At 40.2% G+C, this 22,992-nt stretch overlaps 2 protein-coding genes across 3 annotated transcripts; both read right to left on the bottom strand.

Moving 5' to 3' along the window:
* Positions 1-517: 517 nt before the first annotated feature.
* pwwp2b (PWWP domain containing 2B) lies at positions 518-9,644 on the bottom strand. 2 transcript variants are annotated; one of them, XR_008396314.1, is made up of 4 exons: positions 8,884-9,644; positions 3,863-5,531; positions 1,685-2,196; positions 518-1,317 (listed from the first exon to the last, which is right to left on the bottom strand). XR_008396314.1 is itself a non-coding variant. In XM_017464456.3 (3 exons), exons 1-2 carry the CDS (start codon positions 9,021-9,023, stop codon positions 3,863-3,865), a joined length of 1,809 nt encoding a protein of 602 aa, XP_017319945.1. In that variant the 5' UTR covers positions 9,024-9,644; the 3' UTR covers positions 518-2,196. The 2 variants fall into 2 exon arrangements, 1 of the variants encoding a protein (XP_017319945.1); XM_017464456.3 differs by having other exon boundaries at positions 518-2,196.
* A 147-nt stretch (positions 9,645-9,791) lies between these two features.
* Positions 9,792-20,954, bottom strand: LOC108263547 (leucine-rich repeat-containing protein 27). Its single transcript, XM_017464457.3, has 10 exons — positions 20,405-20,954; positions 18,277-18,407; positions 18,117-18,175; positions 17,395-17,550; positions 16,451-16,685; positions 16,193-16,330; positions 14,459-14,564; positions 11,950-12,074; positions 10,973-11,099; positions 9,792-10,047 (listed from the first exon to the last, which is right to left on the bottom strand). The coding sequence occupies exons 1-10, from the start codon at positions 20,612-20,614 to the stop codon at positions 9,949-9,951; spliced, it is 1,386 nt and encodes a 461-aa protein (XP_017319946.1). The 5' UTR covers positions 20,615-20,954; the 3' UTR covers positions 9,792-9,948.
* Positions 20,955-22,992: the final 2,038 nt, after the last annotated feature.

The following is a 22,992-nucleotide window of genomic DNA, read 5'->3' as shown; positions in this document are numbered from 1 at the left end:
TGCACCTCATAACGACATAGATGCAAGCCTATATAGCAAGCTACTAGAAGTTTGCAGTAGAGAAACCAAAAGGTTTTGCACCTTCACCTAATACTCGGTAACCGTGACATTCATAGGATGTGCACAAAACATCCCACCCATTCTCATGTATATGAGATATACATATATACATAATACTGAAGCAACGGTAACAATAATATGAATACTTCCCAAACTGTATATTACCATACTAAATAGTTTGTCAGTACACCACTTAGGCATACTACTTAGCGTGGATTTTGTGGTTTGGGACGTCACCCTGAATTCTCTCTGAACTGACTTGGCACTCTAAACCGTAAGATTAATTCATGTAGTGGATTACGTAATGTTACATACACATTATGTAATGTTCTCCCACAAGTTGCAATTTTGAACCAGAGAGGGTGAAATCCAAACATCTTACATCCAGCAGGTTTCCAGATGCGAGAATAGAAACTTTGCTTCCCAATCTAGAAAAGAACAAGCCTGCAAGCAAGAGCATTGTTTGTATATTTTATTTTATGTACAGCATGTAAAAAATTCCACTGATCTGAGGACAGTGGTCGAGTGTCTTTGCACTGGCACTCACACAACTGTCCTTCTTCAAAAACCATTACAGGAAGGAGGGAGAAAAAAAGAAAAAGTGAACCGTAAAAAGTACAAGAACCTACCATTGAAATGCAGTGGTGAGATGCTTTGAACTTAGCAGTGATCTTAAAATATACCTCCGCTCGGGTTTGGCTCCCTTCCCCCATGGTTTTCATGCTTGCTCCCTCACTGAAGTGGCTCTTTAAATTCTCAAGGCCCTAAAAGGTCAATTGCTGACTAGAAAGCCCCTTTCTTTTCCACCTGAAGGAGAAACAAATCAACAAACCTGCAGCGTAAAAGCACTTCAATTCCGCTTGGTGCTCACAGCACACGGGTATGGAATTCATAGTACCATAACAGTAGGTTTATGTTTGTTTTTTTTTGTTTTTAAAGCTTTAATAAAGATGTGATGCATAGGAGTTTACACTTCGGTCCATTTCTCCAGTGGAAATTTTCATTTATAGGGAGACGGTGGTGGGAAGGAAAACAAATACAGGTTGACAAAAAGGACTAACCGCAATAATACAGTGTACACAACTAGTTCCTGAAAGCGTCTTGTTTTCTCATCCATGTCCAAACCTGATAGAAAAGAAGTCGCTTTCCAGGCGCCGGGTGTGATAGTCGGAACCAGAGGGCTGCTGAGAGCTTGTCCGCCGTTCACAGCCGTAAAACTCTAAATTAGTGTTCGTTGTACGAGTGTCCAGCAGGCCACTGAAGGTACAGATAAAGTGCTTTTCTTTACATGACACATTAAATAATTAAAGCAAGTACATATGAAACTCTGTGATTCTCAAACAAGCCATGACACAGTTCCAAGGCGCTCAGACAAAGAGCATCAAAACATAATAAAAATGAAAAATAAATGAGGGGGAAAAAAACAGAAAAAGAGACAGGCCATTTGAAGAAATTCGGCCCTCTGGTGAAAATATATCCATCAATGACGACATACTGCATGTTTTAAGACCTACACAACGATCTCTAGATGCAGAGGATACAAAAAAAAAAAAAAAAAAGTGTTTCACATTTTCAGTTTTGAAAGTAAAAGGAAAGAGAACTTGGAGTAAGCCATGTTATTTACCATCATGTGGATGTCCATCTTGTCCAGTCTAAGTGGACTAGGTGAGTGTCACTAGAGCAGGCTGGCTGATGGTCTCCATGATGGACTCATTAGCTATAGTAACTCCGCTGACGGGCAGCAGCTCTTCACCGACAGAAAACAGCAGCGGTGGGATCGATTGTATGAGACTGTAGCAAGGTTGCCTGTGCTTCACCGGCAATAAATACATTCGGATTTAGTGTTGAGCTACTCATTATACTAAAACAGAAGTCCTGAACAAATTGATAGGGCAGAAAAACAGGTGGAGAGGAAGAGTTCTTCTCTTGTGTTTCCCAGATGTTCCTGCCTGCTTGCTCCCTCAAGCCCTCAACTGCTCTGCATGGTGGCTGATTTCTCCTTCCAAGCAGGTGGGGGTGGGGGGGGGGGGGAAAGCACCTTCACTCATGAGATCTGTAGCAAATGCACTCCGTCCTGGTTAGGAACGACAGGAGGGGAGCACGAGGTCCTGAATCCAGCTTTCCCCTCTTTCACTCCTGAAACACAAAACACATACACCACCCTTGTACGCATAATGCTTTCCTGGGGCTGTGGGCATCAATGGTTACAAAAGAGAAAATGAGCAGAATGACCATTAAAAACAACTGGTTTGGAAAAAAATATATGGAGGAAAGTACAGCAATGTATACAGCAGAGTTTAGTTTAGAAATATTCTCAATGCAGTTAATGAAGTAATAAAATATTACTGTTAGGAAAAAATTGTTTCAGAATAGTGGATATTTATGTTTGTGTCTGTATTGCTGCTAGAATTAATATATTATCCATTCTGACAAAGATAATATTAATGTACAATTTTAGCTTCTAAAAGCATACCATATATGGCTATTAATTTTGACCAATAACAATGTTTATAGTCGCTGAGCTCCATTTCACATACTTGTCCAGCTTTCCCACTTTGAAGCAGGGGGAAAAAAAAGAGAGCACATCAGCACATTGTGAATTTAAGCGAAAGAAAGAAAGAAAAAAAAGAATTTGACCCAATGATATCATCTGACTAGACAGTTTAATAAAAACCTCAACTTCCCACTCATGCTCCCTTTCTTTCAGACAAACATATATGCTATCCAACTAAAATGGCTGGAGAAGAACAATCACTGAGTCAATATTTAATATTAGCAAGATCTGAAGCAACATTCACAGACTTAGAAGAAACTGGGAAAAAAAAAATGGGTGTGTTAATCCTAAAATAAATATATTTTTCCTGTCCAAGAGTGATCCATAAAATTTTTTAGTAATAAAGGCATGTCCTAAACCAAAAACTAAGGACACTTGCGTAACCAAAACCAAATCACAAATAATCCGAAAGGGTTGCTGCTGCCATCTAACAGTACAATCAAGTTCATGTGCTTAGATATATTTAATGGCAACAAGCTTTAAATGGGTATGTGATGGGCTCCTGAGTGGCGTAAATGGAAAGCTTTCGCCTTGTCGCCAGGAGAGCTCGAGTTCGAGTTCAATGCTGCAGTCAACTCTCTCTCCCCATGCTCTCGTCAATCACAATCATCTGTGAACTCATATGTGGAAGAGGGCAGATAGCACAATCCTCAGAGTGTGTTAGGCCACCATGTGTCACAGCTAGAGCTGCAAAAACTAATTGATAATAATCGATTATGAAAATCACTGTCGATGAATCTCATTACCGATTAGATGGTCTATGTGCAGCATGGGGTACATTAACTCTGTCATTTCTGTTCCGAAAACACGCATCAGAGAATACAGACCAAAGTTGTGTCCCAAATGACGTCCTATACACTTGCACTCTACAGTCTAGTGTATGAATTTTAGAAGGGTAATATCGTCTCAAACGGAACACTAGCGGTTTTAACAAACCGGAAGTATAAGCCACTTCCTAGTTGATGGCACATGAAGTCAAGCGCACCTGATGTGACGCCGCTAGCTTTAGCACATACCCAGAGTCAACGGCAATTTCTTTCTTCAGTTTACTGTTTGTCAGCGTTACCTTTTATGCCACCTCACAACATCCTGCAATTGGTGTCATTTTCCACAGAGAAAACTAACAGGATTTTGCACAGAGAACGCAACATCCTGTGGAAGCATACCGTTGGACAAGGGTGCTGGAAATAAACGTCTAAACATTAAAAATTATCTAAAGAAAACAGAACAGTAGAGATGATGTCTCACCTATGTCTCGCAGTGTGACAGCAGTGAGGTGATCTCCGAGCTCATGTGGCCCACTGCTTTAGCCGCCTCAATGATAGCGCGCCGGTACATGCCCTTTTTCTTGCGGTTAAAGCGCAGCCGGAAGAACTCACGGAAGGGTGAAAGTTTAGCCACAGAAAGCTGCGAGGTGGTAGGCGAGCCAAACCAGGCCACTTTGGCTTCGGGCCACGGTGCATCTGCCTCATCCTCCTCTCGCCGAGTGCCGCTAATGCTCAGGATTCTGGCTGGCCACCAGGGGAAGCCATGTATCTTTCCCCACACTACATCACCAACAGTTACAGCATGGCCCTCCTCCGTTATGCACTTGCTCATACTGCGCGTGTGCAACCTCACAGTTAGCGGTGGCACCGTCCTACCTTCGGCCCGTGATGCTGATGATGTAGTTGTCGAGGACGATACACCAATAACATGCTCGCCGGGTGCCAGCTCACACAATTCCGGTGATGTCCCATCCGAGCTGAATGACTTTGACTCGTCCAGGCTGTCGCTGCTACAAACTGAAAGGCTGGATGAGTCTGCCTTGCGCTTGCCAAAGTTGATGAGGAGTGTGAGGTCACCATGCCGCTCGGTTTCCTCACCTGACCATAGTTCCAAGGCATTTTTGTCCACGGTGTCCTCAGATCGAGCCAGCCCTGATCCAGGAATCCTGGGACTCCTGCGCCTTGCCTCCCCCACCAGTTCTGCCTCGTACACAGACACATGTTCTACACCATCCCCACGGGACTTTAAGCGGATTTTGGGTGATGGGATGTCCTGATCAGTCAGCTTTGGAAGTTTGAGTTTGGGGATAGACACAGTAAGGCCAGTCCGGATAGACTCGATAGCAGATCGTGCCTCTTTTCTGGGCTCACGGCCGTTCTCATGCTCCCCAAGCCCATTCTGCATCAGCTGCTTGGGGCAGAAGGGCTTCACAGAACCATGAACTCTGGATGGGATTTTCATTACCTCCCCTTTTCCTTGTGGAGTGCTATAGGAGATCTTTATCACTGGGCTGTGAGGTACTACATCACCTCCTGGGAACTTCTCGTCTTCCTTTCTCTCTTTTCGACAACGCTTGCTTTCATAGCATGGAGCATCATCTCGCCTCTTGGATTCTCTTGTTGCATCTCCATCTTCCTTCCTGAATCCTTTAGGTGGGGCCTCCTTGGCATGCTCCTCCCCTTGTGGTGCATTCTCCTTCCTGGAAGGCTTGGCCACAGCGGACCCGTCTTTACTGTCCTCATCGCTGGTGACTGTGTTCTTGCACTTTTCACATAGCACCTGTCTAGGTCGCAGTCTAATAGTGCTCATGGTCATGCGGCCAGGCTCTCGAGACCGTCTCTTCTTTCTTTTGATTGGGCGGGGTGGAGGTTGAGGAACCCATTGACTATATGTGTGACGTACCCAAATGGGCTGAGGAAAAGGAGCGCCCTCAAAGTAGGGAGGGTAGGTAGGCTGGCCTGGCTGTATTGGGATGGGAATGGGGATGGCAGGCGGCTTGTCAGGCTCCGTGTTCTCATCCTTTGGTCGCTGGGCTGACTGAATGGCTGGCTTGGAGCATGGCTCCTCATTCATAATGTCAGATTCCTGTCTGGATATGAGAGGCTCTTCTGACTTTCCTACAACATCTGGAAGGCAGAACAACCCAGTCCTAGACGGAACAAAAGAGAAAGCCTATAAGGGCACTGAACAGGTTCTGAAAACAATGTGAAGCAACCACAGAGATCCAAATCTGACTAATATATTCAACTGATTTCAAAGATCTTTTTAAATAAACACATAACGAAGTGCAGAGATGGTTACCAAACTAGTTCTCGACTTGAACCAGCTCAAATAGGAAAAAGAGTAGCACTTCTCAAGTTGGAAATCTCATTTTGTCATAGCAGTGATTTCCTACTCTGACACACTGTGTCACAACATGCAGAGGGTAAACTGTAGTCCCTGGAACTGAAATTCCACGTAAAGCAGTAGCAACTTTGATCTTGATAGTTCTGCACAACAAGTCTAAACGCTTACAAGGTGCTTGAACTGAATCAAGATTCCAATCTGTCTGACTATTAAGAACATTAAATCTGCACTGCGAGAACTTGTTGAAATAATCTATTTTAAAACCTAGTTATAAAATTAGTATGAATATACTGCACGGTTAGATAGTCAGGTTTGTGCTGCAGTTCAGTCCAAAAATAAATTCATACGCCCTCTTTGTGAAGCACAGAACTGACGTGCGTACAGCAGGAACCATTTTGTTACAATCAGTGAAGAGTGGCTGTAGTCAAGACAGCACACTCAGTGGCTCGACACTGACAGAGACAACAGACAAAGAGACCAACAGGCCTGCCTCATAACAGCCCCCCTCCACACTGCCTGAACAAAAACAATCCCATCAGCCACCAGGGATGCAGCCAGGGAGAGCCTGGAGATTTGGTTGTTTTCACATCCTGCTTGATATTTGATTATCAATTAATCCCTACAAGAAAAGGCTTCCCTCCCCTCATGCAATCCTGTGAGACCTCTGATAAAAGAAATACCTGTCTAGTATGTCTTTAGGAATGAAGAAAGCCATAGGTACAGTTATTGCAGGCCTATACAAACGTAGGCCACAATACAATACTTTTTCTAATGCTACAGAACTTCTGTATTATCTGGGTTTTTTTAATGACTTCACATTTGAGATATCTTTTGTGCCTATTCCGTCCCAACATTAATGAAACCCCAAATAAACAAAACGATTATTTGGGAAAGGTTAGAATAGCCTGACCAAGGTGGGAAAGCTGTACAAATTGTCCTGGCCATGTAGTGAATAAGAGTTTCTAAGCAGCAGTGACTCAGCATCACTATGATTCAACCCATGCTGCTGACACGACAGCAATTACCAAAATACAGGAAATGACAAATGATACAACAATGGAGAAGGAGGTAATGGGGAAAGGTTTTTTTGCATTATAAAATATATCTACCAATCACACATTACTGCCACAAAGAAATTAAGCAATACCAGAACAAAGACCAAAGTAAAACTGGATTAGATAGCTCGTGAGATGGACAGCACTTGCTATGCGCAATCATTGAACAGATTGTGTGATTTAAAGTGTAGCTTTGAGATTGAAAACAATGATTCCTGGGGGGAGTTGTATCATTAAAAAGGAAAACACAAAATGTGATCTGAATTACGGGGGCCACAAATAAGGGAATGTTTTATAGGGAACAGATTTAAAACCTTAATGTCTTGGGCCTTACTTGGACAACAAGATACATTTGCCAGAACGTTATTTGTATCGGGTTGGGTGATACGGCAATATGATACTAATATTGTAATATATAAACATCACGATACACTTGTGTATCGAGTGTCACCAATAGACTGGATGTTAAATTAAGATTTGACCCTGTTTTGCTTATTAATTAGGTCTATAAGGATACCATATAAAAATTGAATAAAGTCATTTAGGAGTAATACGACTACACTGATTTAGCAACCCAATGAAACAAAACATGATTCATATTGTGCATTGTAAAGTGCTACAATGTCACATCAACTGCTATATATAAAATATACTGGTTTGACCTACAGCCTCAGAAGGACTTTGATTACATAGGTGAAGGTTTTGTTTGTCAGGGAAAAAAATATCTTGTTTCTCTGGAAACTTTGTGTACTATGCTTTTACCTATCTATCTAATCTATCCATCCATCTTGCCATACATCAAGAATAAGGAGCAAGAAAATCCTAAGTTTCTGATGTAGCTATAAATACATAGAGTGGTTTTAAAAGGCTACTTTAATATTTAAAAAAAAATAAAAATCCAGAAAGACTCATTTGCATGACTACATATTTCCTGATTGAGTTATATATTTAACCTTTATGTAACCAAGGTAGGCACAGTCAGACATAAACCTGGCCAAGTAGGTAGTACAATAATTACCACAAACATCATTCAGACACAGGACATAAACACGTATTGCAGAACTGCAAAACAATTAAACCACTATCCATCCTATATCATATGTCCTACCTATAAATACACGTTACAGGTATATGTTAACTAGAAATATATGCTACAAGTTCAACAAAAGGTCACTAGCACTAGTTTGGTCAGTGACACCCCACCTGTCTTTGTCTTGAAGAAAGATGTCCTTTCCAGCAGTTACAACTTCTCTATTCTATTGAACCACTAAATGAAGAAGCAGAATAGCTTTCTGTATTGTTTACAGAATAGATAATGTGTTCATGGAAATGTGCCTAATATACATCTGTGAAGCTTTTGGGCAATAGCCTGATAATAAGGGTAACACACAGCGAAGGCAATCTGCTTCACATGTGACCATGGACCAAGTTCCTTGTGCAAAGTCGGTTTAAAATGCCATGATATTAACCTCACGAATAGAAGCTGAGCAATAAAATACCTGGACAAAACATGATCAACTTGGGGTTTATTCCACTTCATTTAAATGAGAACAATTTCAGCTAGCAACCAGAAGCTACAACAATGAGAGCTTATCCTCTATCCTGGACAATAAGCAAGAATAAACACTAATATCAGTTGAGATACATGAAGCTGAGAGCGCGTTCACAACAACACGCTGGAAATAAGATACAGTCTGTGAACGCAGCATTGTATGATTACTAGCTACACATTTTACAGGGGCTAAGTGGCTAACCTTAGCTGGCAAGTAATGTTACTTAATGGACCTTTTTTTAAAAAAAAAAGAAAAGAAAAGAAAAAAAGGCATATTCGTCCCTGACAAAATACTTAGATTTGTGGGATAAAAGTATGTTGGTACATATATATGTAAGACGTGAACTATGTGTGGAATAATAGATTTTGATAATAATCCTTCCTTGGCTTTGGATAAATAGGGGGCCTGCTTGTCTTTCCTTGGCCTCTTCTTGATGGATAGCGTTTGCTTAGTTAGCCAAATTACCTTAGCTTAGCTTAGCTTAGCTTACGGCCTTAGCGCGTTTAAAGCAAAAATAATAATTATAACAAAAATGAAACACACTCACTTTTTGTTGCAGTCGAGCAAAATCCCGGTGTAGCTCCTATCTCGGTATGTGAGCGTCACCACCAGTGTGTCATTCACTATCTGCTCGATGGTGACCGGAATCCGGGAGCCGGCCCGCAGCTCCTCGGCCGCGGCCTCCATGTTTCCTGTGTGAAGTGTCCGGCTTGGCGCTGCTCGTTCCCCGGCGCCGGAGCCGCGCGCGTCGGCCTCAAATCCTCGCTCCTTCTGCTAGCGAGCACAGGAGGCTACACAGGGCCACGGAATGACGCCATCAACCCACCGGCGCAATTACAACCGCGCGGCCAGCCGTGACATCACAAAGAGGCGAGAGAGGAATCCGTGAGCGCGCGATCCTCTGCTTCAACTCGCGTTTTCTTCTCATCCAAGGTTTCCGCGGTTTCGGAAGATGTTAACACTCTAGACATCGCCGTGTATTTAAGATCGGCTTTGCCAGCGTGCACCTTCTAGTCAACCACATACAGTAGTTTTACCCACTGATCAATAGCACTGCTTATTTATTCCCTCAGAACATATAGACTACTGACACATGGGTTATGAAATCAGCATAAGATTAGTGTTTCAGTTTTGTTGTTGTTTTAAAGTTGGATCGCCTACTGATACATTTTATTAATGGTGTGATTAAATCACACTGATCATGTTGCAGGCGTCTAATGTTAAGTTACAATACAAAAACCAATTCACTAACATAAACATATATAATTAAAAAAAAAAAGCCTACATTATACTCGGCCTTGTCTAAATGGAGTTAAAAATGTGATTTGATCACACGCTTTATATTATATTTCTTCCCCCGCCAACATCAATCCAGTAGGCCATACGCATAAAATGGCTGACTCTTGAAGTACTGATTGAAGACGACAATGAACACAAATGAAAACCGCGCCACCGCCTGGTCAAACTCACCATCTTTATCAAGACTTACACAGTGATGAAATAATATCCAGTGCACCCTCCACTTTTACACATTACACTATGATGGCTTGTAATACCTCAGCCTGTACAGGTGCTAGCAGGATATTTCTCACAAAATATGGGTCAAGTCATGTTATTTATCATAAGCACTTTCCCCAGTGAAGGCACTCAAACGATACTCCAGATCTTTCACCCGTTTCCTTTCTGCGAGCTCCATCTGCAGCTGTTTTACCTTGCACAGAGAAGAAGAAAAGTCACTTTCATTCCAGTAGTTTCTTTTCCTTAGAATGTTACATATCTCCTTTACATTTCAAAATGCAAAAATAAACACTCAGAATGCACACACAGTTAGTTTTCACTGCGTATGGAAAGGTCGGTGTGTTTAGTTCGCCAGTTTGAGAAAATTTCCCCCAGTGGTAGTTGGTAATGAATCAATTCAAACACCTCACATTTTAACCTACGGTGCCGGCTAACGATGCACATTTCCTGGTGAAAACAGATACTGTACAAGCACACACACACAAACACAATAAACGTGTACTCATAAAAATTACTGTGCCTTTTGTATTCAGCTGCAGAGGTGTTTATACTTTCTCATAATTTACACATCACACATTGAGGGCTCAGCTCCCCTAATGGTTAAACTCTAGAATACAGTTGTCCATAGTAAAACATATTTAATGGGGTTTAGTGTCTGCATTTAGCCTAATTTGTAAATGTGAATCAGAATATGCAGATGTGGATTATTTACAGCTCATTAGTCCATTAATTGAGGCATAGCTGATGTAGATGCAGAGCATTAGTGCTCTGATAAATTTGATAAATTGTACTTTCATTTTTTTTTAACACCACATGTCCATTACTTTCTATATATACTTATGTTATGTCACTTTCAGTAAAAAGAAAGGATTGCAAAAGACAAACCTATTGACCAATCCTTTCTTCTCTTGAAACGGTGTTAACATTTAGATTTATTTTATTTTCATCTGAATTACACTCAAAGCACTGCTATAAAGAGTTTATAAATTGTTCCTACACCATTCTGTGTACTCACATCTGTGCTTGTTTCTATGCAGTTTTGATAAATGAGGGCCATTATCTGTGTTTCTGTCTCCCTCTCTGTGTGCCTATGTTTGAATTAAACATCAGTTCTTCACCTCCTCCATCTCCTGAGTAGCTGCCTTTGCCTCCTCCGCAGGTGAACCTCTGGGTCTTCTGCGTCTCTGCTGCATCATCTGAACATGAGTCCTGATGCGCTGCTCAAGCTCTCGGTCCCTTGCCTCCCTTAGGGCACACACAACAGATAACACCACAAATGAACACACACGTCACTGACTGCACACTTCGAGCAGAGGAATTAACGGCACTCAGGTCAGCTAATTTTGTGAATTAGTTCTCTTCATTACTTGTATAGGTTCATTTCAGTGAGTTAATTTCAAGTTCATTTAAGATCTAAAGGAGCCTGAATTAAAATGGCAAATTGAATTAATCAATCCAGATGTGTCTGCATGGGCCAATCGTGGCCACTAGATGTCAGTATTGTAACTCGTTTGCTGTCCATGGCTGTCCAATGAGGACCAAGTTTAACTATGCAAAAGAAAATTGCAGCTGTTGTGTTAGACACTAGAAATCATGTCTACTTAAAGTTTTTACTAGAAAGTCAGATTCCAACCGCATACAATCTGTTCTGATAAGAATTCTTGATCATCGTTATATTTCAGTGACAAACGGTGTAATCTCACTGGCTGAGGGGCGCTAGGTATTACACATTATGTATTGTGAACACATAGTAGTTTTAACTAGGAATGCATTCATTCTTTTTTTTTCATTTTTGATTTAATAGTAATATCAGATCTTTTATAATTTGCTGTTTCATACTGAGTTTTGTGACTTGAATAATTGCAAGAGCTCTTTTAAAAATGGTTGTGAGGACACACTGCCAAAATTCCTACAAGCAGCTAGTTGCTTTACAACTGTAACATTAAAATAATTGTCTAAAGACACAATAGTGCAAAGTGCCATTTGCAATCTCAACGCATTCTTTCAGATGTGGTATTTAGGGTGCACTATGCAGTGCAAACGTAGGATGGTCTACTCTAATCACACGCTAGCTTATGAAATACATCCTTAGTACCTGGCCTCCTCTGTTTCCTTGTGGGTTCTTAATGACGTCTGTTGAGTTTTATGGGCTTCTCTGTGTGAGTCGTCATTCAGAGCCTCGCCAGTGTCATTTGGATTATTGGTGGAGTCAGCAGCATTCTTCAGACATTACACAAACAAGCAGCAGTTTTATTTCATTCCTTTCTCTGCAATACTCAAATGACACTCATTAACAACAAAGAAATTATTTGGAGAACAAGGTAAAAGAAATATATCAGCTAAATTCAATATGGTCTCTCTCTCTCTCTCTCTCTCTCTCTCTCTCTCTCTCTCTCCATACACATATATATATATATATATATATATATATATATATATATATATATATATATATATATATATATATATACACACACACACACACACACACACACGCACACACACAGCAAAAAAAAAGAAATGTCCCTTTTTCAGGAGACTGTATTTTAAAGATAATTTTGTAAAATTAAATTAAGCTTTACAGATCTTTACTGGAAAGGGTTTAAACGAGGTTTTTCATGCTTGTTCAATGAACCATAAACAATTATTGCACATGCACCTGTGGGACAGTCCTTAACAAGAAAAGATATCTAGGATTCCTGCTCACCTGTGTGAACATGCCATAGGCCTGCTGCAGGAGGCATGAGAACTACAGATGTGGCCAGAACAATAAACTGCAATGCCTGCAATGTAAGCCGACTAAGACAGTGCTACAGGAAGACAGGAAGGACAGTTGATCGTCCTTGCAGTGGCAAACCATGTGTAACAATATGTTCCTCCAGATGTGATCGAGAACTTGCAAATGCCTTGGTGGAAGAGTGGGGTAACATCTCACAGCAAGAACTGAGAAATCTGGTGCAGTCCATGAGGATGAGATGCACTGTAGTATTTAAAGCAGCTGGTGGACACCAGATACTGACTGTTACTTTTAATATTGACCCCTCCCCCTTTGTTCAGGGACTCAGTATTCAATTTCTGTTCATTAAATGTCTGTGAAACTTGTTCAGTTTATGTCTCAGTTGTTGAATGCTTTTATGTTAGTACATATTTACAAAGAAATTTGCTGGACATAAAAGCAGTTGAATGTGAGAGGACGTTTCTTTTTTGCTGGGATATACTCCTCATAATACAGGATTTGTCTAGCTGCATTCTCCTCTGAAACTACTGGAACAGCAAGGCCAATTATTTTGTTGCTGCTGTAGACCAAAGACATTTGGGTTTGATATCAGAAGATGAATATGAGAAGAGAGTTTAGAATTTCAGCTTTTATTTCCTGGCATTTACTATGTAGATGTGTTAAATGACATAGAACATAGTACATTTTGTATCAGACCACCCGATTTTTAGCAAAAATACTGGAACATGTGACTGACAGGTGTTTCTTGTTACCCGGGTATGTCCTGTTAGATTGATTGTTTAAACAATAAATAGCTCTGAAAATCTACTCTTGGTTTTAGCCTTCAGTTTCACCTGTGAAGACTGCATTTGTTGTTAATAAGGATAAGCCAACATGAAGACCAGAGAGCTGTCTATGGGAGAAAAGCAAGCCATTTTGAAGCTGAGAAAAGAGGGAAAATCAATTACAGGCATTGCAGAAACATTGGGTATAGCTAGTACAACCATTTGGAATGTCCTGGAAAAGAAAGAAACCACTGGTGTACTGAGCAACAGAAACCGAATGGGTCGGCCAAGGAACACAACTCCTGAAGAAGAGCCAGATGAGAGAAACCCCCTGAAACAAACAACAACTGAAAGAGGTTGAGGTAAAAGCCTGGAAAAGCATCACAAAAGAAGAAACCAACAATTTGCTGATGTCAGTGAGTTACAGGCTTAAAGCAGGTATTGCAATCAAGGGATATGCAACCAAATATTAAGTGTTATATTTGCTTGAATTTATTTCCAGACGAAATTCTAAACTCTCGTCTCATATCCATTTTTGATCTCAAACATAAATGAAACATAAAAGAAATGAATAATAAACAAAATATATACATAAAGATTAAGACTGGAAAGACTGCATTTGAGGTGATTTTGCAGACAGTTTGCAGACAGTTTATGGGGTGTTTCAGTTTCCTATGAGCACGGTTTGGCTGCTTGTGTTTAAATGTTTTCCAATATTTTGTCATTTTCCCAGATCTGCATACACCCAATCCAATCCAATCCAATCCAATCCAAATAATCAGCTATTTTTTGTGAGATTACCAGCTGAACAGGGGCTGAATCGGGATGAGTGTCTGACTGCTGAAGGAAAACTGACTCTGAACCTTTGCTAGATAACTCTATCTGGGACAGAGCTATGAGTACAACTACTGCGACATTATCTTTTTCAGAGGGTTTGCAGGGAAAATAAAAAAACGAACACTGCAGACACTACTTCATTACACCCTGTACTAAAAATACATCTTCAATGTTAGCTGACCATTCAGTGAAGCCTGTAGGAGAGACCATCTTCCTGTTTATTGTCCTTCTGTAACTTATAATGATATTAGAAAAAAACATTCTACCTCTTCTTTCCGAAGTCTCTCACTCCTGTCCTGCTTGTGTTCCAGTATTTTCCTCTCCTGCATGATCTTGGCCTGGTTTCTCCACTCCTGCAGCAACTCCTTATTTCTGAGACACACACACCCCAGAGAGGTGAGAAGTTATTTATATATCAGAAAAGTTACATATTACAAAGTTATATATATATATATATATATATATATATATATATATATATATATATATATATATATATATATATATATATATATATATACATATATATATATATATATATATATATATATATATATATATATATAATATACACACACACACACACACACACACACACACACACACACACACACACACACACGCACATACGTATATAAAACCTGTGTGTTTTATATATTTAAAAGTTTTATGTTGCAGTTTTATTTTGCTTTGGTAGACACAATTTGAAGGTCCCTCTTTGTTAATCAAATTTATCATTATATAGTCCTGCTTTTCTAAAACTGCCATAGATTAATCAAGTCAGATCAGATGAATCGATGCTATTAGCTAAAAGCTCTCTGTTTGCCAAAATGAGATACATTAAAGGCTTGGGCTTAAGTCACCACTGGACTGAAACCAGTTCTCATTTGTCAGTAACATGTATGCAGCATGAGTCGATTCTACTTAAGTTTCAGTACACAAACTTGAATTTGATATGAAGACTTTGTTGTGTGACTTAAACATCAGAATTGTTATCAAGCAACTGCTTTGAGGTGGATTTTGTAATAAGTTTGTAACAGTAATAATCATATCATTTTAAACATACTGTTCCCAGATGGAATAAATTTGCTTGGCTTTGTCCCTTTTCTTTAAAAGTCACCAAGAGGGGCTTGGGTCAGTTAAGGGTAAGGGGAAGACATTTGCCAGACATTTCATTGCAATAGAGGGTATGCACTGATGTCACTTTCCCACCAGAACACGCCCCCTCGGCCAGACTGAGTGGCAAAACATCCAGCAAAATGGCTGGTTATGATAGTGGAAGCTGCAAAACCATTTATAACATTTGTATCATTAACATTTATATGTACCTGATTTCAACGCCAGGGAAATACACCAAACAAAGCCTGAAGGCATACAAAAGCCTTGACACTTGGAACTACTTCAAGGTGGGATTTGTTGGAGAAATGAAAGTGACAAGAATACCAATAAAGTTTCTGGTTGTATGTGTATGTACAAATATTTTTATTTTATTATATAATTTTATCTGGTAAACTGTAAGGTAGCTAGTCCTAGTTTGTTTGTAGCTAACACTGCTTCCACTTACTAACGTTATACATTTGTGAAGGTAAAACACAGTCAGAGAATGAATGAGCCCCCATTATTCATCAGTGGAAATAGGTAGCATTTAAAAAGAAATATGTAGCAAGTTATTCATCATTGCACAACATGAATACCACATGCCAAAAGAACTTACAATTACACTGCTCCACTTAGTAAAAAAGGAGTGAATGTGAAAGGAGTGAAATGATCCCACAACAACTTTTTCCCATTTTAGATGTGTTTTTTTCATGGAATTGACGCTGTGCACTAATGTACACTCAGTCTTTTTTCCACTCAGTGGGCGTGACTGCGGTGAGTTCTGGCTACCCTGACATCATGTGCATACCCTCTATTGCAGTTCACCTCATATGCTCTTATTGGGCTCTAAAAAATGACAAAATGCTCCTTTAAATTGAAAGAATTCTTTCAAACATTCTTACTTTCTTTTTTGTTCTAGTAAGGCTTGTTTCTCCTTGAACTCCCTCATGGCAGTCAGTCTTCTCTCCTCTGATCTCTTCCAGTTCTGCACATCAGATGGAGGAAGCTCTGGGAACATTCCTCTTGTTAACTCTTGGGCCCTGTGATGTAACCGTTAAATATTTTGCAGACTTACTGGTTTACTTTCCACTCTATTAATCTTATTTATTAAATCAAAGGCCTGAGTTTTCATGACTTTCAACTAATAGATATTCATATACCTGTTGATGGATGGGGGATGAGTTCTGTGAGATCTGTCGCCCTCTGCTGCTCTTAGATGGTGTTGTGGCAAAATGACCGGTGTGATGTACCCAAGATCTGCCCTGTCCATCTGGATCATTTGCTGCCTGAGCTCCTTGAAGCGCTGGACCTCGTTGTCATCCACTTCAGACAGATCCAGGCTAGACTGGAGAATCTTGGACAGCGGCAACTTCTCCACAGCAGGCATGTCTGAAGCTGTGGACCAGCAGGAGTGAGTTTTTATATGCAAATGCATGCAGCCACAAAGAGAGAATTGGCCGCGAAGGTCACCTGAGAGCAGAAACCTGTTTGCTGTATCTAAAACTTGAATTGAAAGGCAATCTATCGTATTGTAACTCTATCAGGAATTCATTACAGTAAACAAGCGAGCAAGATGACATGCAGTAATACAATATGAAAAGATGATATCATGCTGCAGGAAGCGGTAAATCAATTAGAGTTACAGGATAACAGCATCACACGTTTCTGGACCAACAAGCAATTTTCAAACCAAACTGATTTCAACATGTTTTCTCTGTAACATAGTTTAGGAGTGTATTTAGCACGTGTGGCCCCAGAGACTGATGCATGGCGGTGCCAGAGGTTATCCATCATTTTCATCCAGCTAAAAATATTACAGGGTCGCGCTGTGCCATGAGCCAGTTGAGCCACACGGATCGTCTCCAAGGGAACAGAAGTCACACTGCTGAAGCAGAACCAGGGCAGGAAGCTATTTTTGAAGCAGGCCATCCTTTTTATGCAAAGCCACAGATGGTGAGGGATAGCACACACACACATACACACACACACACACACTCTCAAATACACACACACAGACATTTATATACATAAACATATGCAAGCACACAAACACACATACACACAGGTAAGGAAATGCTTGCATTGATTTGGCTGGCGTAAAGACCTGTGTGTGCGCTGTGAACGCTGAGGGGCCGCTGAGCCACGGCTGTGCGACGCAGGAACTGCAGGATGTGTGCGAGACCCTGCTGTAGCACTTCCTGCGGCGGGAACGAGATGGGACAGTTCCTCAGGCTCAGAGCTCGTAGTGTGATCATATTACCTGCCAGGAAAAGACAGCAAGTAAAGAACTGAAGGAGCAATTGCCTTGTAAACCATCTCAGGACCAGTCTAGACGTTAATTGACAACTTATTTAGGAAGAAGCTTTTATATTATAGAGTGTTGCTCTTGTGAAGGATGACCATTTTGTAGACATTATTTCCTGTCAGTGATGGTCTAAAGGGAGTTGGACATGGCAAAGTGTGGAAATAGACCTGGGCATCCAACTTTCCCACAATGAGTGAGCTGTTGGTTTTCTTTCTGGCTGAGTATCAGTTTTAATTCTGAAATCTCAATAACAGATTCAGTATGATTTCTCTGATTGTATGCACACATAGTATGTAGGAATAAATACTTCTGTTGTGGCTGTGGGTTTCATTTCACAAACATAAAAGACTGCACACTCACCTTTTACAAATTAGAAAACTTATTCCATAGCCATGACTCCAGGGTAGCCATTTATAATCGAATAATAATAAAAGCAATCTTAACCATTTGGTAGACTGCTGGGAAAAAATAGATTACTTTGAGGAGGAATAGTCATAGCACCATGTGATCTTAGATCATACCTAACTCTACTGGAAGTTCTGTAATAGGGTTCCCCTCCAGCAGCAACGTTTTCAAGCATCTGAAGAGATTGAAGAATAATATGATGACTGTAGTTAAGATGGCAGTAGAATAAACACATTAAAGGTTGCTCGAGGTATGTGCAAGCTGTTTTTGCTGTACCTGTGCTGACCGATATCAACAGGAAGACACGTGAGCTGGTTATTTCTCAGGTCCAGCCAAAGCAAATGTGGCAGACTGCTGAACAGATTGTCTGGGAGACTGGACAACTCATTTCCTTCAAGATACAAATTCTTGAAAGGAAGTGGAAAAGAAAGAAAACAGTGCAACGCCATGGTAAGTTCGCATAGCTCTCTAGCAGGGGTGTCAAACTCATTTTCATGTGGTCCAGTGTCAACAGGGCCAACCAAGAAAATCAGCTTACAAGACCAATAACGCATTATTATCTCCTCTTAAATGTGTTCATTTATCAGTGTTTACATTCTGCATGCACAATCTGAGTGAACACGTATCACCTATAAGACAATTCATTACCAAAAAATGTATATACTCTATATAAACTAGTCCAACACTCTGAAAATCTGTTGTTGTTGTTTTCTCATTTAAAACTGGAAATAAACAGAAAGCTTTACAATTAACAAAGAAATTAAATGTTCAGTATTTTGACTATTCATTATTCAAGATGCTGCACTAGGTCTCTGGGTCTCTGTTTAAATGTACACAAAGGTAATTTCATGATTATGATTAAAATGTTTGATATAAAACTCAAACTAACACATGACTGAGTGTACAAAATTAAACTAAAGTATAAACAAAAAAATAAATAAATAAAAAGCTGTCTGCAACTTTACCCACAAGGTTTAATCCCTTTGATTTATCCCATACTAAGTTACTTTATCTATTTGTTTAAATCTTGCTAATTTCTGACCAATGATTTGTTAAGACCATTAAAATCGTCATATTTTGCCTTTTTTTTGTGTATTTACATCTAAATTTACATTTATTCATTTAGCAGACGCTTTTATCCAAAGCGACTTACAAATGAGAAAATACAAGCAAAGCGATATATCAAGCGGAGAATAATACAACTAGTGCTACTGTACAAAATCTATTAATTGAGTTCCAGAAGAAGCAAAGTACGCAGAGTAGAAGTGTAAGTGCCAGAGTAAATTTTATTTATTTATTTATTTTTTTATGGGTTGGTTAGGTGGTCACGGAAGAGGTTGGTCTATAGCTGTTTCTTGAAGATAGTGACAGATTCTGCAGTCCAGATTGAAGTTGGAAGTCCATTCCACCACTGAGGAACAGTTAGTTTGAAGGTTCTTGAAAGGGACCTTGAGCCACGCTGAGTAGGTGCTACTAAGCGTCGGTCGTTAACCGATCACAGATTGCGTAAGGGAACGTAAGCCTTCAGGAGAGAGTTGAGGTAGGGGGTGCTGAATTTGATGCGGGTGGCTACAGGAAGCCAGCGGAGGGAGATGAAGAGGGGTGTGACACGGGTTGTCTTGGGCTGGTTGAAGACGAGGCGTACTGCTGCATTCTGAATCATTTGAAGGGGTTTGATGGAGCTCGCTGGAAGGCCCGAGAGTAATGAGTTGCTGTAGTCCATTTTTGAGATAACAAGAGCCTGGACTAGTAGTTGTGTAGACGGTCGGTGAAGTTGTTCTTTTGGTAAGAAACATAGATACAGTGTCAAATTTTTAGCTTGCTAATGAAAAATTAAAGATCATCCATCTATCTTTGGGAACCTGGAGCCTATTCCAGTAGGCATGGGGCATAAGGCAAGGTACACCCTGGACGGGGTGCCATTCCATTGCAGTGCACACTCACATACACATTCATACACTACAGACACTTTGGACATGCCAATCAGCCTATCATGTATGTCTTTGGACTGGTGGAGGAAATCAGAGAACCCAGAGAAAACCCCGCAGCACGGGGAAAACATGCAAACTCCGCACACACAGAGCTTAAATATCATTAGCACATTTTAACAGTAGCTGAGATTACGGTCCTGCTTTATTTTGCTCCATAGAGGAATAACAGACATCGGCTCTCTCTTTTTTTCAATTCAATTCAGTCCACAAAACGATTTTTAATATAAAACATGGATTGTAAATTAATTTGGTTTGCGCACCTGGCCTGCTGGTTTGACACTCCTGCCCTATACACTGATTATCACTGTATGACTGTAAATGTGTACACTCAAAGACACTAACAGCAGTGATATGTAATCATGATAAACACACTCATAATTAAATTCCTAACACAGTACTGTGTCCTTGTGTACCTTGAGCGGAGTGTACTTGCACACACAGTCTGGTATGACCTTCAGCTTCTGTCTGCTTAGATAAAGGATGTCGGATGAGTCATGATTCATTTGATGCTCTGCAGAATCTGCACCTCGACACACAGAGCCTCGGCTCGGAGATTTTATCGCATTCTCACCGCAGTCAAAACTCAAGTGGAGATCATTCGGGTCCTCTTCCAGAGCTGTCATTATTTATCATTATATAATGTGCTAACTTTCCATGCCCGTGCTGATAATAATGACACAACTTTGCAGCGGAGTGAATTACAACTGTATAGAAGGACGCATCAGACAGGAAGTTAACCTAGCTAACTAATTAGCCTAGCAACTTATTTCATCCTGCATAATAAGCTCCTACCGATTCGAACTAAACGCTTAGAGGAATTTATAGTCGATATTCAAACCTTAAATTCATACTTAGAAGCCAAACGTCGGTTTTCACATGCATTCCTTTCCATAACGCGCGATTCCTGCCCTTTTAGGATGTTGTGAAATATTGCTATGGTAACATGCCAAGAAAGTGAAACAAAAACTACGGCGTGCTGAAGAAGCCAAAAAAAAAAAAAAAAAAAAAAAAGGTCAGTCTAGAGTTTTGCGTTTTAACGACGACGGTCAAAAGAATGTACACGATGGTTACACATAGTTATGAGCAATATATTTCAATAGAATATCGATTAAATGGCGTAAAAACGAATCACTGTTCTTTAACAATGTTGATATAATTACAAAGCTTATCATATTTGTTCATTTGAGCTATTAGACAATTAGACATTCCTCTTCAACTTTCCACCCAAAGAACCCATACCAGTTACAATGTGTTTAAAAAAATATATTCACCCACCATCCACTTTAATAGGAACACCTGTACACGTGCTCATTTATGCAGTTATCAAATCAGCCAATCATGTGGCAGCAACACAATGCTTAAATCCATGCAGATGCAGATCCAAAGCGTCAGTTAATGTTCGCATCAAACATCAGAATGGCGGAAAAGTGTGATCACAGTGATTTTAACCATGGCATGGTTGTTGGTGCCAGATTGGTTGGTTTTAGTATTTTAGGAACTGTGTATATCCTGAGAAGTTCGCACACAACACTCTCTATAGTTTACACAGAATGGTGCAACAACAAAAAAAACAATACCAAAAAACCATCCTGTGAGAGGAGGGTCTGTAGACTGAAACACCTTGTTGATGAGAGAGATCAGACGAGACTGACCAGACTGATCTGAGCTGACAGGAAGTGTACAGTAACTCAAATGAGCAGTCTTTACAATCGTGGTGAGCAGAAAAGCATATCAGAACACACAGCACGTGAGACCTGGGGGTCTATAACAGCAGAGGACCACATCAGATTCTACTGCTGTCATCCAAGAACAAGAATACAAGGCAAACACATGCCCAGACTTACCGAAACTGGACAGTTGAAAACTGGAAACACTCGTGTCACACTTATTGAGATACCTAGAAATCCATATGAGCAAAATATAATTTAATTATGTTTTTTCATAAAACATTTATGTTCAACTTTTATTTTTCATTCATCTGAGTGTTCAGGCGGTAATCATCAGCGACTTTCTGTTTCACTTGGATGTAGGTTGCAGAAGCCAAATTCCCTTAGTTAATCATGAATATGGGGAAGATTAAAAAATTTACACATGAAATGAGACAAGGGGTATGGTGACATAAGTACAAAGCACTGGAGAACATCCAAACTCCATGCATGCAGGGAAGAGGTGGGAATTGAACCCCAACCCTGGAGGTGCAAGGCAAATATGCTAAGCACTAAGCCACCGCACCCCACTCAGGGCACTAATTAAGAAGTTTAAAACAAACAGATATGTAATGAACCTTCTGGGAAGATGACACAGATGTATTCCACCCTTTCACAGTGGATTAGAGAGGCATATTTTTTCTTAGAGGGTCACAGTTGGTTATTTGAAGATGATAGTAGCATTTTGGGTCTCCAAATCTACAATTGGATGCCACCTCCATGCAGGTGTACCTTTTCTTTTATTTTGCCACAAATATTTGCATCTGGAGTTTGGTAGACACAACTGGAATTTTGACTGGAACTGGGTTCCATGGTCAGATGAGACAAAAATGGAAATTTTTGGCAACAAAATCTCAAAGTGAATTTGGTGTAACAAGAAGGATGGTTAAAAAGATAAGAACCTAATCCTCACTGTTACATACATTGAAGGATCTATGATGATGTGGGGCTGCTTTTCCTTCAAATGTCCTAGGAACCTTGTTAGGATACAAGATTTTAAATGGAAATCTGACTGCCTCTGGCAAGAAGCTATAAGTGGATCATGGTTGGATCTTCCAGTAGGACAATGATCCAAAACATAGGCCCAAATCAAGACAAAAATTGTTCATTGACCATAAAGCTAAGCTTTTGATGTGACCACCCCAGTCCCCTGACCTAAGCCCCATTGAAAAACTTTGGGATGAGCTGAAGATGACCTAGACCAGTGGTCACCAACCCTGTTCCTTGAGATCTACTTTCCTGCAGGTTTAATCTCCAACCAAAATCTACCTCACCTGTTTTAGTTGAACAAGAAT

Source organism: Ictalurus punctatus, chromosome 3 (assembly GCF_001660625.3).
Source record: "Ictalurus punctatus breed USDA103 chromosome 3, Coco_2.0, whole genome shotgun sequence".
In the NCBI taxonomy this organism is placed as follows: domain Eukaryota; kingdom Metazoa; phylum Chordata; class Actinopteri; order Siluriformes; family Ictaluridae; genus Ictalurus; species Ictalurus punctatus.
The sequence above is the reverse complement of the archived record's forward strand: the minus strand, read 5'-3'. Positions and strand labels throughout refer to the sequence as shown.

Coding starts and splice junctions, on each gene's coding strand:
- pwwp2b (XM_017464456.3), bottom strand. CDS start 9,023: ATGGAGGCCGCGGCCGAGGAGCTGCGGGCCGGCTCCCGGATTCCGGTC. Junction 5,532..8,883: donor TTGCTCGACTGCAACAAAAA/GTGAGTGTGTTT, acceptor TGTTCCGTCTAG/GACTGGGTTGTTCTGCCTTC.
- LOC108263547 (XM_017464457.3), bottom strand. CDS start 20,614: ATGACAGCTCTGGAAGAGGACCCGAATGATCTCCACTTGAGTTTTGAC. Junction 16,331..16,450: donor CATCCCCCATCCATCAACAG/GTATATGAATAT, acceptor GTTACATCACAG/GGCCCAAGAGTTAACAAGAG. Junction 14,565..16,192: donor TTACTAGAACAAAAAAGAAA/GTAAGAATGTTT, acceptor TGTGTGTCTCAG/AAATAAGGAGTTGCTGCAGG.